Source organism: Dipodomys merriami, unplaced genomic scaffold (genome assembly GCF_024711535.1).
Source record: "Dipodomys merriami isolate MVZ:Mamm:240054 unplaced genomic scaffold, mDipMer1.0.p SCAF_52, whole genome shotgun sequence".
In the NCBI taxonomy this organism is placed as follows: Eukaryota; Metazoa; Chordata; class Mammalia; order Rodentia; family Heteromyidae; genus Dipodomys; species Dipodomys merriami.
Genome location: NW_027206091.1, coordinates 8,085,719 through 8,107,965, shown reverse-complemented (window position 1 = coordinate 8,107,965; position 22,247 = coordinate 8,085,719). Strand labels below are relative to the sequence as shown.

The window sequence follows — 22,247 nt, the reverse complement described above, 5'->3', positions numbered from 1 at the left end:
AGGATCACAAATTCTGAGGCCAGTCCTAGGAAATGTTAGCTGAACCCTTTGTCAAAAATGAAATAACAGATCGGGCACTGGTGGCTCATACCTGTAATCCTAGCTACTCAGGAGGCTGAGATCTGAGGATTGAGGTTCAAAGCCAACCCCAGGCAGGAATGTCCATGAAACTCTTATCTCTAATTAACCACTAGAAAACCATAAGTGGTGCTGTGGCTCAAGTGGTAGAGCGCTCTCCTTGAGCTGAAGAGCTGAGGGACAATGCCCAAGCCAGAGTTCAAGACCTATGACTGACCAAAAGAGAGAGAGAGAGAAGGGGGGGGGAAGAAAAAGGAATAACAGGGGCGGGCTGGGAAGGTGGCTCAGTGGTAGAGTGCTTGCCTTGCATGCATGAGGCCCTGGGTTCAATTCCTCAGCACCATATAAGCAGAAAAAGCTGGAAATGGCGCTGTGGCTCAAGTGGTAGAGCACTAGCTTTGAGCTAACGAGCTGAGGGACAGTGTCCAATCCTAGAGTTCAGGCCTCACAACCGACCAAAGAAAAGAAATAAGAGGGGCGGGGAATATGGCTGAGTGGTAGAGTGTTTGCCTAGCATGCATAAAGCCCTGGGTTCAATTCCTCAGTACCACATACACAGAAAAAGTGGCACTGTGGCTCAAGTTGTAGAGTACTAACCTTGAGCAAAAGAAGCTCAGGGACAGTACCCAGGCCCTGAGTTCAAGCCCTAGGACTGGAAAAAAGAGAAAAGAAGATGAAAGGAAGGAAGGGAGGGAAAGCATAGCCAAGTGCCAATGGTTAACATCTGTAATCCTGTAAGCTACTCAAAAGGCCTAGATCTGAGGATCATGATTTGAAGCCAGCCCAGACAGGAAAATCCATGAGGCTCTTATCTCCAATGAATCCCCAAAAGGCAGAAGTGGAGTTGTGGCTGAAGTAGTAGAACATTAGCTTTGAGCCAAAAAATGCTCAAGGACAGCGCCTAGGTCCTGAGTTCAAGCTCCAGGACCAACAGAAAAAAGAAAAAAAACACCAAAATACAAACGGTCCAACAACAACAACAACAACAACAACAACATAAAACATAAAACAGCAAAAGGGTAAGGCAGAGAGGCCTGTGGGATGGTGGGAACATGGACAAGGTCCTGTGTTGGAGGGAAGGGCTGGGAGGAAGGTATCCTGGGCTCTTTGGAGTCAGAGTGAGAAAAGGGTGTGGAAGGGTGTCAGAGAATGGGGGAGGGGGATATGGGAAAGAATGTAGGGTAAATCAAAAGCAGAGGTAAGAAGAGGATGGCCTAAGGCTCCTAAGAGGGTTGGAACATGGATACAATAGGGGCAGGAAGTGGAAAGTTTAAGCATGTAAACACTACATACATCACCTTTATAATAACAATAAAAAAGCACCCCCCCACACACATTGTGGGGTGCTCTAGACTGGCCTGGAGACCAGGAAGGGGCTAAGGGTCCTGGAAGGACAAAGGAAATGGCGGGAGGAGGGGAAGGGTCTTCACGAAGTCATGGGACCTTGATTGTGGTGCTGAGTAGCTCGCTATGGATTAAAGTTGGGGTCCTCAGAGGGGCTCAGGCATGATCTTGGGGTTGGTACCCCATGGACCTGCCACCTTCCTGAGTGTTGGGGTGTGGTCTAGGGTCCACCTGTATGCTAGAGGCATTGATTTCTGGGTGCCCTTGAGTACCCGGGGTGGGGAGAGTGCGTTCGGGGCCCTGGCGGGGTGTGGAGGTCACAGAAGAGCCGAGGACACATTCTTTCTTTCTTTTTGTGGTCCTGGGTGTCTCTTTAATATGATCTGGGTCTTTAGCACAGAGGTAAGGCCTGGTCGGAGGTGCTGTTGGCGGGGGATGGGGATGGGGGGGACGTGATCTGAGATCTCGATGTGTCGTGTGTGGTGGTGGGGGGCCGGTGGGGTCCCCTAGCAGTCGGGGCGTGGTCTAAAGGATGGGGGGGGTCTCAGGGGAGGCCGGGGGTGGGGCAGGGGAGGGGTCGGGGGCGGGCTTTGGCGGCTCCGCAGTGGAGAAGGGGGTCTCCGCCGCGGCCCCGGGGAGGGGGGTGCAGGGAGCGAGTCTGGGGGGGTCGGGGGGCGGGTCGGCGCCCCCTCCCCCTCCCCGTTGCGGCGGGGATCGGCGGCGGCGCGGAGGGCGGAGCTCGGCGGTGGCGGCGGCGCGGGAGGGAGGGAAGGAGGAAGGGAGGGCGGAGGGAGGGCGGGAGGCGGGAGGGAGGCGGCCCCGCGGCACCGCGCCCCCTCCCCCGGCCCTCCCCCCACCATGGCGCGGAGCTCAGCGGCGGCGGCGGCGGCGGCGGGGCCGGGCCCGGGGCCCCCCCATTGCCCGGGCTGGGTAAGCTTGGGGTGTCACCCCACCCCACCCCACCCCTGCAGCAAACCTTCCCTCCCCCTACCTTGGGTCAGCGGGGGGGAAATGGAGGCAGGCGGGTGTGAGTGAGTGAGTGTGGCCGGCGCTGCGGCGGCCTTGCGTGCGCTCCGAGGCCCGGTGTGTGTGTGTATGTGTGTGTGTGTCTGTGTGTGTGTGCGCGCGCGCGCCCAGATCCTGGGGGGCCATCCATCCGGGTGTGTGCACCTGTGTGTCCCCCCCCTCTCCACCACACACCCCTTCTTGCACGAGGGACCCCCCCCCCCGGGGTCCGGGAAGGGGGCCGTGTGCAGGTGTGTGTGCACACGCGTGGGTTGTGTGCCAGGTGTGTGCACACCGCTCAGCCGCCTGCGTGGGGTGTTTGTGTCCGGGTTGGGGTGTACAAGCCGTGGATCTGGGTAGCCGGGTGTGTTCGCTCGGGTGTCCATTTGTGTGTGTGTGTGTGTGTGTGTGTGTGTGTGTGCGCGCGCGCGCTCGCGGATTGTGTGTCTGTCTGCGAGTCCACCTGCCCGCGATGGAGAGGGGTGGGGTGCGGGGGGGGGGGGGGGGGGAGCTGAGACTCAATGTCTTGTGGGTCCAGGCCTCTAGACGGGTTGGGGGGGGAGGGGAGTTCGCCGCTTCCTCGGTCCATGTCAACCGGAGGAGGAGGAAGGGGGGTCCCCAGCCATCCTTGGGGGAGACGGCCATATCTTTCTTCCCCTTCCCGGTGGCTGGGGGAGGGGGATGGGCAGCTCGGAGGTGGACAGATGGGAGGATGAGAGGCCGAGGGATGGACAGATGGGCCTTAGGGTTTGGGGGGAGGGTGGGGGCGAAGACCTGGCCAGATCCCCACCCACCTCACCCTAAACCTCCCCCCCACACCCCTACACACACACACACACACACACACACACACACACACACACACACCGGTCAGAAATCTGCAGCAGCAGCTCCCGTCAAGAGTTCCGGCATTCTGATGACCCGGCTGAGGGTGGGGGTGATGGCCGGGCTGGTGGGGTGGGGTGGGGTGCTTTGGGGCTCCAGACAGGAAGATTTTCTTAGAACCTGGCTTTGGATTTGATCACCACCCCCCCCCCAACTCCCACCTGCTGAACTCTGACCTCTGACCCAGGATGGTCATCTGATTTGGGGGAGGAAGGTATTGGAATGTGCTGGGTGAGGTATTGGGGTGAGGGGGGTACCCCAGGGTGTGGAGGAATGTGTGTTGACTATTATTCAGAATGCTCTGTGTGTGTGAGTGTGTGTGTGTGGCTTTATAAGTGTGGAAAACCCTCCTGGGACTATGTGAGTGTGTCTGTTGCTGAGCAAACATCTTGACATGTCTGTAGAGGTGGATGTGTGTGAGTGTGTGTGTGTGTGTGTGTGTGTGTGTGTGTGTGTGTGTGTGTGTAGCTTGTCCTTAGGGCCTCAGTCTCAAAAATGTCTGTAACATTCAGGGTTTTGTGTAAGCGTGTGAGGTGTGCACAGCTAGGGTGTACATGTTGGGGGTGGGCAGGTGTCTGACTGTACAAACACCATTCAGATGTGTGAAGTCGGGTGAGTGTGCTTCAGTGTTTCAAAGTGTGCACCTAAACCAGGCATCCGTGGCTCACACCTGTCATCCTAGCCACTCAGAAGGCTGAGATCTGAGGATCACAGTTTGAAGCCAGCCTGGGCAGGAAAATCTATGAGACTCTTATCTCTAATGAACCACCAGAAAACCGGAAGTAGAGCTGTGGCTCTAGTGGTAGAGCACTTGCCTTGGGCAAAAAGAAGCTCAGGCCCTGAGTTCAAGTCCCAGGATAGGCACACACTCACACAAAAGTGTGCACCTGTGTACATTTGCTCACTCAGGTGTGTATTTGCGATGTCTGTTTGTCTCTGTGTATGGGTGGGTAACCGTGTGGTGGGTCAGTGCTGGTCTCAGAGGAGCGGATTGTGTGTCTGTTTGGACATGTGTGTGCAGGCTGACCACACATCTAGTTGAGTGGGAATGATCTAGGATCCAGGCTGTGGTCCTTGTACTTGGCTAGGTGTCCCTGGCAGTTTTGTGTGTGTGTGGCGGGGGGGGGGGGGGAACTCCAGATCTTGCTGGTGTGTTCATGGGAGTCCCAGTGGAGAACTTGGGTTGGAGGGTTGAGATAGGTCCCCCAGTATTGGGATGGTAAGGTAGGAGCCCTGGGTCCCCTCCTAGCTTCTTCTACAGTTCAAGGTTTGATGGGGGAGATGGGGGCCTGGGTTATAAAGGTTGGGTGTGGGAGGCATCTGGCCCAGCCTTTGGAGGACTGAAAAGGAGTCTGGGAACTTAGAATCCCAAGGATGAGAGATGTAGGGGTAGATGCCAGATTCTAGGATCATGATGGAGGAGGAACTGGGGGAAGAGGGGAGGGCAGAAGACAAACAGGGGTCCTGAACCCTTGGCTTTGGGTGACCCAGCCCTGAAGCTCAATCTTACATTTCAGAATCTACTTCTGAAATTCGGAGGCTGCAGAAACAAAGCAATGGAGCTGAGGGATATAGCTCTAGGGACTTCCTTAGCTCCGCTGTTCCCTGAGGCAGGCCAAAGGGCCCACAAAGGGACCAGAAGGTGCTAACCGGGTGGTTTTTTTATTCCTTTGCAGGTACTGGCCCAGGCCCTGACTCCCTGAAGAGAGGTGAGTTGGAGCCCTCAGGCTTGAGAGAGAGAGAAATGTGGGGGTGAGCTTGGAGCCAGCTGGGGCCTAGAACCTCCCTGCCATAGAGCCCCAGTCCTCCCTAGACTGAGGGGGGGGGACTAGTCTAGAAGCATCATGGTTGGGTTAGGGTTTTTAGTGACCAGGAGGCTTTGGGGGACAGGTAGAATCTCAGGGTAAGATATAACCTCTCTTCTCAGTACAGATAAGTTCCACCTGGGCAGAGTGGTACATGCATGTAGTCCCAGCTACTCAGGAGGCAAAGACAGGACGATCTTGGTTTGAGGTTGGCCTGAGCAAAACAGTGTAAGACCCTATGTGAAAAACAAACTAAAGGGCTGGGAAGGTGGCTCAGTGGTAGAGCACTTGCCTTGCATGCCTGAGGCCCTGGGTTCGATTCCTCAGCACCACATAAGCAAAAAGAAAAAAGCCGGAAGTGGCGTTGTGGCTCAAGTGGTAGAGCGCTAGCCTTTAGCTGAAGAGCTGAATGACAGCCCCCAGGCCCAGAGTTCAGGCCCCCCCCCAAAAAAACAAGCTAAAGCCGAAACAAACAAACAAACAAACAAAAAAGGTTGTAGGTGTGGCTCAAATGGTAGAGCACTGAGCGTGTGCAAGGCCCTGAGTTCAAATGAGTCTGATCTGATAGGTGTCTAATATAGAGAGGAAGAGGGAGGAGGGGAGAGGGAACAAATGAACACCTTTTTATAGTAGTAATTGTAGCAGCTGGCATGTAGCATTTCCTCTGTCAAGACCACAGTTACAAATAATGGTTACATATATTACAAAGAATTACAGAATTCTTTGAACTAATAAGGGAGTTGGGTTTTGGGTCCCCCCCCCCATAAGCCAGTTTATAGCTGGACATGTGGGTGCTTCTTGCGGAAGTCCTTTTGACTGAGTGGGGACTTGGATGTGATCTCAAGAGAATGAGTCTGAATTCTGTCCGCTGGTACTGCAGTGTCTCTTGGTACATACTAGGTATTAGGTATTTCCAATTGCTGCTTAAGTCCCACTCTGACTGTGAGAGGTGAAGCTTTGTTCTAGTAAATTGGGGGTTCTGAGCCCTAGGGACCCCCCACAGTCAAGTGGAACTGGGGCACTGAATCATGCAAGACTCACTTTCTTAGGTCAGAGTGTCTGGTCAGTGCAGACAAGCATTTTATTTTATTTTTAAATTAATTTTTCTTTTTCTTTGCCAGCCCTGGGGCTTGAACTCTGGGCCTGGGCACTGTCCCTCAGCTCTTCAGCTCAAGGCTAGCACTCTACCACTTGAGCCACAGTGCCACTTCCAGCTTTTTCTGTGTATGTGGTGCTGAGGAATCAAACCTGGGACTTCATGCATGCTAGATAAGCACTCTACCAATAAGCCACATTCCAGTGGGCTTTTTTTGGGGGGAGGGGGGGAGAGGGGTTGTTCTGGTTTTTGTGCTGGTCCTGGGGCTTGAATTCTGGGCCTAGCTCTGTTCCTGAGTTTTGTTTTGTTTTGTGCTCATGGCTGGAGCTCTACCACTTGAGTCACAGCTCTACTTTTGGCGCTTTTTTTTGTGTGGTTAGTTGGCGATCAGAGCCTCAGGATCTTTCCTGTCCATACTGGCTTTGAACCACAATTCTCAGATCTCAGCCTTCTGAGTAGCCAGTGCCTGTTTTTTCCTCTTTCAATTTCTCTACTGTTTGTCTGTCTCTCTTTTATCTCTCTCTTTTAGGGCCAGTAGTAGAACTTGAACTCAAGGCCTCATGCTTTGCCTTAGCTTTTTTGCTTAAGGCTGGCACCACTTGAACCACAGCTTCACTTCCAGCTTTTTTGCGGCTAATTAGAGATAAGAGGCTTTTCTTCCTGAGCTGGTTTCTATCCTTAATCCTTAGATGTCAACCCCCTGGGTACCTGGGATTACAGGCATGAACTACTAGTACATGGCTTAGTCTGTTTCCCTCTCTGGTATGTCTCCTTCATTCCCAGTTTTGCTCTTTCTTACTGTGTCTTGCTCTATTTTTTTTTTTTTTTTTTTTTGGTCGTGGGTCTTGACCTCTGGGCCTGGGCGCTGTCCCTCAGCTCTTCAGCTCAAGGCTAGTGCTCTATCACTTGAGCCACAGCACCACTTCTGGTTTTCTGGTGGTTTATTGGAGATAAGAGTCTCATGGACTTTCCTGCTCAGGCTGGCTTTGAACCACAATCCTCATATCTCAGCCTCCTGAGCAGCTAGGATTATAGGCTTGAGCCACACATCTGGCTTTTTTTTTTTTTTTTTTGCTGGGAGGAGGTGTTGCCTTTGTTGTTGTTGTTTTCTTTATTTTTTTTTTAAGTTGGAGACTGAGACTTGAACTTGGTACTTGACACTTTTACTGGTTGGCTAGCACTCTACCATCCAAGCTACATCTCCAGTGCTTGTTGCTGTTCTGAGCTAGCATCTTGCCTTTGGAGCCCAAGTGGCTTCAAACTTATGATCCTCTTGGCTCTGCCTCCTGAGTGCAGGGATTACAGGTGTGCACTACCGTGCTCAGCCTTTACCTTTTTGTGTGGGTATGTGGTGCTGAGAATGGAACCCGGAACCTTATAAATACTAGGCAGAGCACTCTTCTACTGAGCTTCACTCCCAGCTCTCCTTCATTTGGGATTCTTTTTCTTTCTCTGAATCTGTCCCTCTCTGTCTGCCATTCCAACCCTTTCCCCCTGGCTTCATCTCTTTCTGATTTTCTTGGTTTCTCTTATGAACACAAAAATGTAAGCCCCATAGAGTCTTAAGAAGTGTGTTAGTGGCACTGGAGTACAGGGAAGTGGGGATGAAAACTATTTCAGGGACACCCTTTCTCATTTTTTCCTTCTTCCACCCCTACCCTGTGTTGTGAGGGGGGGGATTTGTCATGGGCTAGTGTAGGGGGGAAGGGAGGAATACGAGCCCACAGGCTTTGCCTGGAGCAGAACCATTGTGTGTGTGTGTGTGTGTGTGTGTGTGTGTGTGTGTGTGTGTGTGTGTGTGTGTGTGTGTGTGTGTGTGTGTGTGTGTGTGTGTGTGTGTGTGTGTGTGTGTGTGTGTGTGTGTGTGTGTGTGTGTGTGGACAAAGACTCATTCAGAAGGACTGAGTCTGAGCTAGGAAATGGTTGTGTTTAATCTCAGTCTCTGCCTTCCTCATACTCTCTTTGGCCCTGCCCAGGATGGGAGAGGGATTTGAATGTTGGCAGAGTATGCCAGGCCCAGGCTTGTTCAGTGGGAAGGCGGCTCAGTGGTAGAGTGCTTGCCTTGCATGCATGAGGCCCTGGGTTTGATTCCTCAGCACCCCATAAGCAGAAAAAGCCAGAAGTGGCGCTGTGGCTCAAGTGGTAGAGCACTAGCCTTGAGCTGAAGAGCTGAGGGACAGTGCCCAGGCCCAGAGTTCAGGCACCATGACCAATAAAAAGGGGGGGAAAAAGATCCCAGTAAAGATGGTATGACTCTCATCTCAATTTCTAAATGATGTTGTTCTGGGGTTGGAGGTGTGGCCAGGTGGTAGAGCACCAGCCAGTAGATGAGAATGTCAGATACTGAGTTCAAGTCCCAGTCTCAGACAATTTTTTTTTTTTTTTTTTTTTTGGTCAGTCTTAGGGCTTGAACACTGGGTTTGGCAGCTCTTCAGCTCAAGGCAAGCACTCTACCAACTTGAGCCACAATGCCACTTCCAGTTTTCTGGTGGTTTATTGGAGATAAGAGTCTCACAGACTTTCCTGCTTGGGCTGGCTTTGAACTGTGATCCTCAGATCTCAGCCTCTTGACTAGCTAGGATGACAGGTGTGAGCCACCAGTGCCTAGGCAAGTTTTTAAAAAGTCATTCTGGCCCAGTGTTGGGGGAGTCACAAAGGGAGGAAGAGAGGATTTGAACCTGAATCTGGCTGATTTCAAAGCAGTTGCTCCTGTCAGGTGCCAGTGGCTCACATCTGTGGCTCCCACCTGTAACCCCAGCTACTCAGGAGGCTCAGAGCTGAGGATTGCTATTTGAAATCAGCCAAATCCAGAATTCTTTATCTTCACCTAGCCAGCAAAAAGCTGGAAATGGAAATGTGGCTCAAGCCGTAGAGCATCAGTGTTGGGCAAAATGTTGAGGATAGTGTCCAGGCCCTGTGTTCAAGCCCCTGTACCACATGTACACACACACACACACACACACACACACACACACACACACACACACACACACACACACAAATATTAAAGCATTTGCTTGTCATTGTAGTAGTATTTGTTCTTAGTACACCTTAGCCACTTGATAGTGATAATAACGACGATGGTGGTGATCATGAGGATGATGATGATGATGATGATGACTTCTGGCATGTAGTAAGCCCATCTTAGATGCTAGATGCTATTCTAAAGTCAGCCGTATGTATTGATTAACCCAGTCTTCACAGAAATGAGCCCTTGTCTTTATCTCTACTTTCCAGATGACGAAACCGAGATTCAGAGAGGTTCAGACACTTTCCCGAGGTCACACAGCTAGTAAGTGTCACTGCCGGGATTTGAACCCAGACAGTATGGTTTTTGACATCGATGGCCTTAAGTTAAAGTCAACAGTGACTTCAAAATCTTTGGTAGGGTTGGGTGTCGGGCCTGTTTCAAATGGTAGGTGGCTTGCCTTGGGTTCAACTCCCAGTACCACCAATAAGAAAAAGAAAAAGAAAAAGAAAAGAAAAGAACTGAAGGATCTAGATTGGCCCAGGTGCGAGAAAGAAGTTGGACATTCAAGAGTGGTAATGTTTTTATTGGTTGGTCCTGGGCATTGTCCCTGAGTTCCTTTGCCCAAGGCTAGTGCTCTACCATTTTTTTTTTTTTTTTTGCCAGTCCTGGGGCCTGAACTCAGAGCCTGGTCATTGTCCCTGAGCTCTTTTGCTCAAGGCTAGCACTCTACCATTTTGAGCTATAGCTCCACTTCTGGTTTTCTGATGGTCCATTGGAGAGAAGAATCTCATGGACTTTTCTGCCCAGGCTGGCTTTGAACTGTCATCCTCAGATCTCAACCTTCTGAGTAGCTAGGATGACAGGTGTGAGCCACCAACATCTACCTATATTTATTTTTTGTTGGACATGGGGCTTGAACTCAGGACGTAGGGGACTGTCTCTGAGTTTTATTTTTGCTCAAGGCTAGTGCTCTACCACCTTGAGCCACAGCTCCACTTCCAAGGGTTGGTAATTTACCAACTAAAGTAGAAAGATTATAATAATTTATCCATAGGCAATCTGAGGGCTGTCACTGTCTGGTGTGATCAGGTCACTTGGAGGGGTGGGATTCGATTCTGACACTGAGGCAGGTCACTGGGAGCTGGTAGGGTGGTGATGGAGCCCCGTGCCCAGGTCATCTTCTGCTTCCTCTACAGGTCTAACCTCCTGTCCCTCCTGCTCTCTCTGGGCACCATGGCTCCGGGCCCCTTGTCCACGGTGCTCTTCTCGCCGCCTCCGACTGCCCTGTCTTTTCTGTTGTTACTCTGGGCCGGGGCATCTCGTAGCCAGCCTTGTCCAGGACGCTGCATTTGCCAGAATGTGGCACCTACACTGACCATGCTGTGTGCCAAGACCGGCTTGCTCTTCGTGCCACCGGCCATCGACCGGCGCGTGGTGGAGTTACGACTTACCGACAACTTCATCGCGGCCGTCCGGCGCCGGGATTTCGCCAACATGACCAGCCTGGTGCATCTCACCCTGTCCCGCAACACCATCGGCCAAGTGGCGGCCGGCGCCTTCGCCGATCTCCGCGCCCTGCGTGCCCTGCACCTGGACAGCAACCGTCTGGCCGAGGTGCGGGGCGACCAGCTGCGGGGCTTGGGTAATCTTCGCCACCTGATCCTGGGCAATAACCAGATCCGCAAGGTCGAGTCGGCCGCGTTTGACGCCTTCCTGTCCACCGTGGAAGACCTCGATCTGTCTTACAACAACCTGGAGGCCCTGCCCTGGGAGGCCGTGGGCCAGATGGTGAACTTGAACACGCTCACGCTGGACCACAACCTCATCGATCACATCGCCGAGGGGACCTTCGTGCAGCTGCACAAGCTGGTGCGCCTGGACATGACCTCCAATCGCCTCCACAAACTCCCTCCCGATGGCTTGTTCCTGAGGTCCCAGGGCAGCGGGCCCAAGCCCCCCACGCCGCTGACCGTCAGCTTCGGGGGGAACCCTCTGCACTGCAATTGCGAACTGCTCTGGTTGAGACGGCTGACCCGTGAGGATGATCTAGAAACTTGTGCCACCCCCGAGCACCTGACCGATCGCTACTTCTGGTCCATCCCAGAGGAGGAATTCCTCTGCGAACCGCCGTTAATCACCCGCCAAGCTGGGGGCCGCGCCCTGGTGGTTGAGGGCCAGGCGGTCAGTTTACGTTGCCGGGCGGTGGGTGACCCTGAGCCCGTGGTACATTGGGTGGCGCCCGATGGGAGATTGCTGGGGAATTCCAGCCGGACTCGGGTGCGAGGGGATGGGACCCTGGACGTGACCATCACCACGTTAAGAGACAGTGGCATCTTCACCTGCATCGCCTCCAACGCGGCCGGGGAAGCCACGGCGCCCGTGGAGGTCTGCGTGGTACCTTTGCCCTTGATGGCGCCTCCACCTGCTGCCCCACCGCCTCTCACGGAGCCCGGCTCCTCTGACATCGCCACCCCAGGCAGACCCGGGGCCAACGAGTCAGCTTCCGAGCGCCGGCTGGTGGCCGCCGAGCTCACCTCAAGCTCTGTGCTCATCCGCTGGCCAGCCCAGAGGCCAGTGCCCGGTATCCGCATGTACCAGGTCCAGTATAACAGCTCGGCCGATGACTCTCTTGTGTACAGGTAAGGTGTGGTGTAGCTCCAAGCCCAGGGGTCGGTCCGGCCTTCCCTTCTGTGTGCCCATTCCTTTGGCTTTTTTTTTTCCTTTATCTTTTTTGTTAGTATCAATCTTGGGGCTTGAACTCAGGGCCTGGGCGCTGTCCCTCAGCTCTTCAGCTCAAGGCAAATGCTCTACCACTTGAGCTACAGCGTGACTTCCAGGATTCTGGTGGTTTATTGGCGATCAGAGTCTCACAGACTTATCTGTCCTGGTTGGCTTTGAACCCTGATCCTCAGATCTCAGATCTTCTGAGGAGCTAGGATGACAAGTGTGAGCCACCGATACCTGGCTACCCTTGGCTTTCTTGCTCAGGTGGGGTTTCTGCATGGCCTCAGACTAGTCTCAGACTCCTTCATTTGCTCTGTCTCCTCTCTCCTCTATTTCTGTCTTGCTCTGTTTTTCTTGCATTTGGCAAATATTTGTTGAGCATCTACATGAGGACAGTTGAAGGCTGGAAGCTGCAGTTATAACAGTGAAGGAAGCCAGCCTAATTGTGCATATCCTAGGGTTCATGTCCACATTGATCGTAATCATCAACCTTAGAAGCTGGGTGCTGGGGGCTCATACTTATATCATCCTAACTCCTCAGGAGGCTGAGATCTGAGGATCACAGTTCAAAGCCAGCCCAGGCAGGAGAGCCTAGGAGATTCTCATCTCCAATTAAGCACCAAAAGAAAAAAAAAGTCAGAAGTGGAGCTGTGGGCTGGGAAGGTGGCTTGGTGGTAGAGTGCTTGTCTCACATGCATGAGGCCCTGGGTTCGATTCCTCAGCACCACATAAGAAAAAAGCCGGAAGTGGCACTGTGGCTCAAGTGGTAGAGAATTAGCCTTGAGCTGAAGAGCTGAGGGACAGCGCCCAGGCCCAGAGTGCAGGCCCCATGACTGACAAAAAAAAAAAAAAAAAAAGTGGAGCTGTGACACAGTGTTAGAGCACCAGCCTTGAGTGAAAAAGCTCAGAGATTACACCCAAACCCTGAGTTCAAGTCCCAGTACTGGTACAAAATAAAAGTTAAACTTTTTGGAGAGGGAACATATATGTGTCTATTTAGTTTCCCTTCCTTCCTTCCTTTTTTTCTTCCTTCCTTTTTTCCTTCCTTCCTTCCTTCCTTTTTTCCTTCCTTCCTTTCTTTCTTTCTTTTCTTTCTTTTCTTTCTTTCTTTTCTTTCTTTCTTTCTTTCCTTTCTTTCTTTCTTTCTTTCTTTCTTTCTTTCTTTCTTTCTTTCTTTCTTTCTTTCTTTCTTTCTTTCTTTCTTTTCTGGTTGGTCATGGGGCTTGAACTCAGGGCCTGGGTGCTGTCCCTAAGCTCTTTTGCTCAAGGCCAGCTTTCTGTTGGTTCATGGACTTTCTTCCCCCGGCTGGCTCTGAACCACGATTCTTAGATCTCAGTCTGCTGAGTAGCTATGATGACAGGTGCGAGTCCCTAACACTGGCTTTTAGTTACATTTCCATTAAGAAACTATTAACCACTTCTATTATGTTAACACATAGGGGTCCATTATAGATAGAGAAAGCAAAGAGGGTGAGAAAAATGGATGTTATTTCCACCCCTTTGCCTTGGTTGGAAGCCATGTTTGATGAACAGGTCTGGGTGGTGAAGGCAGTTTTCGAAATGCCTAGGAGTCCCATCCCCTCTTGAGTTTTCTTTCTTTTCTTTTCTTTTTTCTCCCCAGTCCAGGGGCTTGAACTCAGAACCTGGGCTCTGTCCCTAAGCCTCTTTGTGCTCAAGGCTAGTGCTCTACCACTTGAGCCACAGTGCCATTTCTGGCTTTTTCTGACTAGTTTATTGGAGATAAGAGTATCTGGGACTTTCCTGCCTGGGTGTCTTCAAGTGGTCAAATTTTCTTGTTCTCCCCTGTCTATGTTGGTCTGTCTCCACCCTGTCCCCACCTGCCCCCATTAGGTGTCTGATCCCTCCTCTGTGCTAAGCCCTAAGTTGGGTACTAGGATCCAGAAGGGCAAAGTGACCCCAGTCCCTGTCTTCAGGATATTTCCAAACCACTGGGAAGAGACCAGAACATACCTTTGGTACTACCTTGGCCCGCTAAGTCTTTACTCTATGGTCTGGCTCTTCGCTACAGATCTGGCACACAGTAGGGACTTGATAATTGACTCTTGGGCACCCAGTGGGGATTTGTTAACTGGCTGTTGGCTGTGAGGATGCCACTTCTTGTCTACACCTCCCTTGTGCAACTGTAGAGCACCTGCTGAATGCCTTGCTCTGGAATTGCCCTCAGTCAGGCAGTAGAGGGGCTGGAAAATGATCCCACTTTTGATGCCACCTCTAGCTTTGGGGTGTGCTCAGACCTTCTCTTATATACCTGCCACCATTCTCCATGTCCTCTTGCCACAGGTCTAGTGCAGTGTGGGCACTCTCCCATTGTTGAAGTGAATCAATGTCTCTCTTTTCCTCATGGTCCTCTCCCCACCCCTAGCCCCTAGATAGGGACTTGGTGCCCTGTGGCCCAGGCTGGCCTAGAATTTTTGGTTTCCCTGCCTTAGCCTCCCCAAGTGCTGGGATTACAGGTGTGTGCCACCACACTCAGCACTCTAGCTCCTCCTTTGGATTCTAGCTACCTAACAGTGAGCAAAGACCTACTCTGTGCTTCATCTGAGGCGAGCTTGGCCCTGGGCTGACAGAGATAGTTAAGATACTGGCCCAGATTTACAAACAATAGGCAAAGGAACCACACAGAACATTTTGTATGATGTTTCCAACGGTGCTGCTACGTCATTCTCCCTTCCCAGTTTCTCTGTGATTCAGTGATCATTGCCCGTCCCACGTTCTTGTCTTCTTTATTATTTGCAGCACGAAGGATCGAACCCAGGTCCTCACCCATACTAATCAAGTACCTCACTACACCCCTAGCCCACTCTCACTTTGCAGATAGGGAAATTGAGGCTTAATGGGTGGGGGACAGAGCTGTCCTTTATATGCTGGACACATACTTTCTGTTTGCTGGGAAAATGGATAATACACATTGGTAAATAACCCCGTTTCTTTCACTCTCTCTCCTCAGTCCTTCTATCTGGCCCATAATCACCACATTGCAGATTAGGGGATGGTTCCCAGACACCCCCTCCCTCCCCACTCTAGATGTGTGTTCAGATGTCTCTAGTCCCCTGTCTCCAGCCAAGCAAGAAACCCTAAGATGCTTCCTCTTCAGGGGCTAGGTTTCTGTCTTTCATCCTCTTTTACTGATGCCTGTATAATGGCTCTGCATGGGTTAACTTCCTCACTGCTGCCACGGGGTGGAGGTGATATCCAATCAGAAACCTGCTGGGTGGCTTGTTCTGGTCTAACAGCCAATGAGAGACCGAAGGGTTCAAGCTTTCTTAAGGAGCCAGTCTCTGTCCTTGATAAAGGAGGAGCCCCTAGCAACTGGTTATTTAGAGGGGAGGGGAGGGGAAGCAAGGGAATGCAAAGCTGTAAGGAGAAAGAGAAGAGTTGAAGCCTGGGAGAACCAGGTTGGGGGGTGATGGTAGTCTGGGAAAAGGCAGGTAGGGGGAGCATGAGGGCACCTTTGGTGGGTTCATACTTGATGTCTGGGTTGGAGGGTGACTCTTGGGTGTGAGGGACCCTCCTGGCTGCAGGATGACTAAGGTGGGGCTTCAAAACCAAAAGGTGTCCTAGAGGAGGGGAATGTGGTGCTCTGAGAGGTGAGCAGGCCTGTAGAGCTGAGGTATGGCCTTTTCCTGAGCTGGAGCCTCTTCCCTGACAGAGGAAAGGGCTGGCCTTGCTCCTGATTGGTCACTAGGAGAGCTTGTAAGGTTCGGTGCTGTGGATTTGGCAGGCCTGAGTTTCTTGAGACAAGATGAAGCCAATAGGGAAGATGGATGTACCCAGCAGAAGGGGGCCATTGACATCTAGAACAAGTCTTACAGCTGGGCGCTGGTGGCTCACACCTTGTCATCCTAGCTACTCAGGAGGCTGAGATCTGAGGATCCCAGTTCAAAGCCAGCCTGGACAGGAAAGTCCAAGAGACTCTTTTATTTTTCCTCCAGAGCTGGGGGCCTAACTCAGAGCCTTGTACTTACCAGAACGTAAAACTGTGGTTCAAAGTGGTAGAGTGCTAGCCTTGAGCAAAAGAGCTCCAGGGCAATACGTGTGCCCTGAGCTCAAGCCCCAGGACCAGCCCAAAACAAAAGAAGCCTTGCAATTGGTCAGGGAGGTATTGGCCCCAAACCCTAGGCAAGATTTCTGACTATCACTGAATGGGATGTCAACTAATGGCTATATTAAGTATCAGATTTTGACTATTCAGTAATTCTTTCCTCATTTTTTCTCTCCTGCCCCTCCTCTTCCTCCTCTTGCTCCTCTTCCTTCTTGCCACTCCTGGGGCTTGAATTTAGGGCCTGGGCACTGTCCTTGAGCTTCTTTTTCTCAAGGCTAGAGCTGTACCACTTGAGCCACAAAACCACTTTCTGGAGATAAGAGGCTTATTAAATTTCCTGCCTGGGCTGGCTTTGAACCTCAATTCTCAGATCTCAGCCTCCTGAGTAGATTACAGGTGTGAACCACTGGTGCCCCACTCTTATTTATTTATTTTAATATTTTTTGTTGGTTGTGGGGCTTGAACTCAGCATGGGCACTGTCCCTGAGCTCTTCATTTCAAGGCGAGTGCTCTACCACTTCAGCCATAGTGCCATTTCTGGTTTTCTAGTGGTTAATTGGAAATAAGAATTTCTTGGACTTTCCTGCCTGAGCTGGCTTCAAACTGCAATCTTCAGATCTCAGCTTCCTGAGTAGCTAGGATTACAGGAGTGAGCCACTGGCACCCAGCTCTTATTTTACTTTTTCTTTCTTTCCTTTCCCTTTCTTTCTTTCTTTCTTTCTTTCTTTCTTTCTTTCTTTCTTTCTTTCTTTCTTTCTTTCTTTCTTTCTTTCTTTCTTTCTTTCTTCCTTTTTTTTTTTGTTGTCAGTTATGGGGCTTGAACTCTGGGGTTGGGTGCGTCCCCGAGCTCTTCAGCTCAAGGTGAACACTCTGCCACTTGAGTCACAGCACCACTTCTGGATTTCTAGTGGTTTATTGGAGATAAGAGTCTGGGGGGGGCGTAGAGGGGGGGAAGCTGGGAAGGTGGCTCAGTGGTAGAGCGCTTGCCTTGCATGCATGAGGACATGAGTGCAATTCCTCAGCACCACATAAGCACAAAGAAAAAAGCCAGAAGTGGCGCTGTGGCTCAAGTGGTAGAGTGCTAGCTAGCCTTGAGCTGCATAGCTGAGGGACAGAACCCAGGCCCAAAGTTCAGGCCCCACGACCGGATCCCCCCCCCCCAAAAAAAAGAGTCTCTTGGACTTTCCTGGGACTTTCCTGCCCAGGCTGGCTTTGAACTGCGATCCTCAGATCTCAGATCTCAGCCTCCTGAGTAAGCTAGGATTATAGGCATGAGCCACCGGCACCTGGCTCATGTTTTGTAATATGGGACATTTGATTATCACCACCTCACCACATGTAGGGTGAGGGAAACTGATGTATAGAAATGTTAAGCCAGGGCTGGGAGGTTGGCTCAGTGGCAGAGTGCTTGCCTTGCATGCATGAGGCCCTGGGTTTGATTCCTTAGTACCACATAAGCAGAAAAAGCCGGAGGTGGTGCTGTGGCTCAAGTGGTAGGGTGTTAGCCTTGAGCTGAAGAGCTGGAGGACAGCACCCAGGTCCAGAGTTCAGGCCCCACGACCTCCACCACAACCACCAACAATAAAAAGAACATTAAAAAAAAAATAATAGGGCTGGGAAGGTGGCTCAGTGGTAGAGCGCTTGCCTTGCATGCATGAGGCCCTGGGTTCGATTCCTCAGCACCACATAAGCAAAAAGAAAAAAGCTGGAAGTGGCACTGGGCTGGGAAGGTGGCTCAGTGGTAGAGCGCTTGCCTTGCATGCATGAGGCCCTGGGTTCGATTCCTCAGCACCACATAAGCAAAAAGAAAAAAACCGGAAGTGGCGCTGTGGCTCAAGTGGTAGAGTGCTAGCCTTGAGCTGAAGGGCTCAGGGACAGCGCCCAGGCCCAGAGTTCAGACCCACGACCGGACCCAAAAAAAAAAAATAATAATAATAATAAAGAGCTGGGAGCTGGTGGCTCACGCCTGTAATCCTAGCTACTCAGGAGGCTGAGATCTGAGGATCGCGGTTCAAAGCCAGCCCGGGCAGGAGAGACCGTGAGACTCCTATCTCCAATAAACCACCAGAAAACCGGAAGTGGCGCTGTAGCTCAAGTGGTAGAGCGCTTGCCTTGAGCTGAAGAGCTGAGGGACAACGCCCAGGTCCAGAGTTCAAGCCTCACGACCGACCAAAAAAAAAAAAAAAAGAAATGTTAAGCCGTGGAGCTAGGAAGGCAGCTCAGTGTTAGAGTGCTTGCCTTGCATGCATGAGGCCCTGGGTTTGATTCCTCAGTACCACATAAGCAGGAAAAAACCAGAAGTAGCGCTGTGGCTCAACTAGTAGAGCACTAGCATTGAGCTGAAATGCTGAGGACAGCCCTCAGGCCCAGAGTTCAGGCCCCACAACTGACAAAAAGAAAAAAAAAAAAAAGAAATGTTAAGCTGTGCACCCATGGCTCTGTAATCCTAGCTACTCAGAAGGCTGAGATCTGAAGATTATGGTTCAAAGCCAGCCCATGCAGTGAAGACTTTGAGACTCTTATCTCCAATAAACCACCAGAAAATTGGAAGTGGTGCTGTGGCTCAAGTGCTCGCCTTGAGCTGAACTGCTGAGGGATAGTGTTCAAGCCCAGAGTTCAAGCCCCTGATGACCATCACCAACAACAAAAGGAAATGTTAAGAAACTTGCCTAAGGACACAGAGCTAAGCCAGAGGCAAAGGAGAGATGCACACTCAGATGGCCTTGCTCTCAAACTTAATTGATATAACCACTTTCTTTTGCCTTTGAAGGGAAGGGCTTATAGCAAGAAAGGAACACACTAGCTTGGCTACACTTAATTCAATTATGGATGGAACTTTGGAAGTCTGATTAGGTCTTGTCTGACATTACTGGGCTTTCAGTACACAAAGGAGTGGTTGCTTCTAATATCTGGGTAAGGGTGGGGCATGATGAGCCTAAGCAGAGTAGAAGAATTATATTCCTGGTTAGCCATTGTGGAGTGTGGCTTCCCGAGCACGCATGCTCATGCTAGTACTGGGGCTTGAACTCAGAGCCTTGCCCAGTCTCTTGGTTTGGGCTTTTGTGCTCAAGGATAGTTCTCTACCACTTGAGCCACTGTTCTCTTTCTGATTTTTTTTTTTTTAAGTTGTGGGGCTTGAAATCAGGGCCTAGGCAATGTCCCTGAGCTCTTTTGTTCAAGGCTAGCTTTCTACCACCTGAGCCATAACTCCACTTCCAGTGTTTGAGTGGTTAATTGGAGTTAAGAGTTTCACAGAAACTTTTCTGTCTGCTCAGGCTGACATTGAATGGGATCCTCAGATCTCAGCCTCCTGAGTAGCTAGGATTACAGGTGTGAGCCACCAGGGCCCCTTAATAGAGGTGGGAATAAGTAACTGGGTAGAAATTGTGCCTAGAAATGATGGTTTTATCCAAAGGTGGATGAAGGAGAATGACTGGAAGCATGGTTCCTCCCACGTGCAAGGCAGGGATAAGTATGAAAGAGGAACTAGAAGATAATCCTTTATTAGGATGAATAAGACAAACTCTGTAAATGCTTAGCCTTGGTGTACATATGGCTGTGGGTGAGGCATGCAGATAAGTTGGGGGGGGGGGTTAAATTTGAACCACCTAGAGTTCCAGAGTGTGAAAACTACAGAACTCCTCCCATTCAAGGGTGAGGATATGTAAATGAGACATGAATAGCAGTGTTTCAATAGGCAGTCTGGGGGCAAGGCCAGGAAGATGAAGGGTGTGGCCTGTAGCACCAGTCTCCTTAAATGGTAAACAAATGAAGATTAAGGAGCTCAACTAACAGTTGTGGGAGATACTGGAGGGGGGCGGGGGGGGGCGTGTCCATTGAGGGCAGGATAGAAAAACTACAGTACTCCTCCCACGTGGGGGCGGGGATATGTAGATGAGGAAGCATGAATGGCAGGTATTGTCCCCAATAAGTGGTTGACCAGGTGTGTATGAGGGTGGGGCATGCAGACGAGGGGCGTGGCCTGTAACTGTGGTCCCGAGAAAGGGTAGAACTATATTGGAGGGAAAGAGGGGAAACACCCACCCCTTCAGGTTCAGTTTCCTCTTTTTATTTTCTGGGTGGGAGGGGGGTTTCAGGTGAAAGGGTGCGGGGTTCAGAGTGGGGCTAACTACCATGACCCTCAACTCCCTTTCTGCAGGATGATCCCATCCACCAGCCAGACCTTCCTGGTGAACGATCTGGCAGCGGGCCGGGCTTACGATTTGTGCGTGCTGGCGGTCTACGACGACGGCGCCACGGCTCTACCCGCCACGAGAGTCGTGGGTTGTGTGCAGTTCACGACGGCGGGGGATCCTGCACCGTGTCGCCCCCTGAGGGCCCATTTCCTGGGTGGTACCATGATCATCGCCATTGGGGGCGTCATCGTCGCCTCGGTCCTGGTTTTCATCGTTCTGCTCATGATTCGCTACAAAGTATACGGCGATGGAGACAGTCGCCGCACTAAGGGCGCCTCCCGCTCACCCCCGAGGGTCAGCCACGTGTGTTCGCAGACTAACGGTGGTGCAGGCACCCAGCAGGCCCCGGCCCCGGCCGCACAAGACCGCTACGAGGCACTGAGGGAGGTGGCCAGCCCGGCTGCTGCGGTGGCCATCGAGGCCAAGGCCACCACCACCGCGGCTGAGGCAGCTTCCATGGAGAAGGAGACGATACTAGGACGCTCTCTGGGCGGCTCGGCCACCTCCCTGTGCCTGCTGCCATCCGAGGAAACTTCCGGGGAGGAGTCTCGGGCTTTGGCAGGTCCTCGGAGGAGCCGTTCAGGGGCCCTGGGGCCACCAGCTTCTGCGCCCCCGATTCTAGCTTTGGTTCCTGGAGGGGCTCCAGCCCGATCAAGGCCGCAACAGCGTTATTCCTTCGATGGGGACTACGGGGCGTTATTTCAGAGCCACAGTTACCCGCGCCGCGCCCGGCGGACAAAGCGCCACCGCTCCACGCCACACCTGGACGGGGCCGGCGGGGGCGCGGCCGGGGAGGACGGAGACCTGGGGCTGGCCTCCGCCAGGGCGCGCCTGGCTTTTACCAGCACCGAATGGATGCTGGAGAGTACCGTGTGAACGAGTGGGGAAAAGGGGTCCGGGCGCCGGGATGCCTGGGGTGAGGGGGGGGCGTCCCCTCCACCCCACCCCCCTGGATAAACGGCCACAGCCCCTCTGGGACGCTGGGGCGGGAAAAGCACATTGCCAGGAACTTGGGCCTGGAGCTGAGCCGGGAGACTCCGCCCTTCTCCTCCTGGGAGGGAGGGAGGGGCGGGGCATCTCCAAGACCACGCCCAGAACGCGCCTCATTGGCTCGGGGGCGTGGTCACCGGCCGCCACGCCCCCTCCTGCCCCTCCCCTCGCGCGCTCGCGGACCTCGCTGGAGCCGGTGCCTTACACAGCGAAGCGCGGGGAGGGGCAGGGCCCCCCCGACACTGCAGCACTGAGACACGAGCCCCCTCCCCCAGCCCGGGACCCCGGGGCAAGGGGTCAGGGGTCCATTTCTTGTATCTGGCTGGACTAGATCCTATTCTGTCCCGCGGCGGCCTCCAAAGCCCCCCCCTCTCACCCCTTGACACACACCTCATCCCCACCCCCTACTTCCCTCCCCTGGTCCCTTTGTCTGTCTTTGTCCCGTCCTCTTGTCTGTCTGTCTGATGTCTCTGTCCTGCTCTACTTGTTCCTTTTTCTCTGTTCTGTGGTGGTCTCTTCTCCCTCTGCCTTCCCTTAATTTGTCTTCTCCCCTAATTTCTTCTCACTACCAGATGTTCCGGGCAGGTCCCACTGGAAGGACCAGACTTTCCCCCCTATGCCTTCTTCGTACCTCCTCTCCCCAACCTTGCCCCCAATAAATCCCTCACATGAACAAAATCCAAAACCAAATCCCCCCACTCTACCAGAGCCGGGACCCTCCGCCGCAGCAGAATTAAATTTTTTTCTGTGTCTGAGGCCGCTCTGCTGACGTGTGTGTGTGTGTGTTGAGGGGAGGGTGGCTTAGAAGGCAAAGACCTAAATTAGACTGAAGGAAAGATGACAACAGGGGATGGGGGTCCTGAACTGCCAGACAGGCACTTACCTTCCTAAGATGAGGTGTAATCAAAATAAAATTATTGTAGTTGGGTGCTCACTGGTGGCTCATGCCTGTAATCCTAGCTACTCAGGAGGCTGAGATAGGAGGATCATCATTTGAAGCCAACCCAGGCCAAAAGAAAAAAAAAAGGAGGCTCATCAAGTAGCCACCACAAAGCCAGAAGTAGAGGGATGGCTCAAATGATAGAGCACC

The 22,247-nt window shown here is 52.2% G+C and overlaps 1 protein-coding gene across 4 annotated transcripts; it reads left to right on the top strand.

The window, feature by feature from the left end:
- The first annotated feature begins 2,266 nt into the window (after positions 1-2,266).
- LOC138811161 (leucine-rich repeat and fibronectin type III domain-containing protein 1) lies at positions 2,267-21,912 on the top strand. 4 transcript variants are annotated; one of them, XM_069998815.1, is made up of 5 exons: positions 2,267-2,352; positions 4,989-5,021; positions 9,451-9,505; positions 10,381-11,823; positions 20,131-21,912. In XM_069998815.1, the coding sequence occupies exons 4-5, from the start codon at positions 10,418-10,420 to the stop codon at positions 21,041-21,043; spliced, it is 2,319 nt and encodes a 772-aa protein (XP_069854916.1). In that variant the 5' UTR covers positions 2,267-2,352; positions 4,989-5,021; positions 9,451-9,505; positions 10,381-10,417; the 3' UTR covers positions 21,044-21,912. The 4 variants fall into 4 exon arrangements, with proteins under 4 accessions (XP_069854916.1, XP_069854919.1, XP_069854917.1 ...); XM_069998818.1 differs by having other exon boundaries at positions 4,989-5,064; XM_069998816.1 differs by lacking the exon at positions 2,267-2,352 and adding an exon at positions 3,424-3,526.
- Positions 21,913-22,247: the final 335 nt, after the last annotated feature.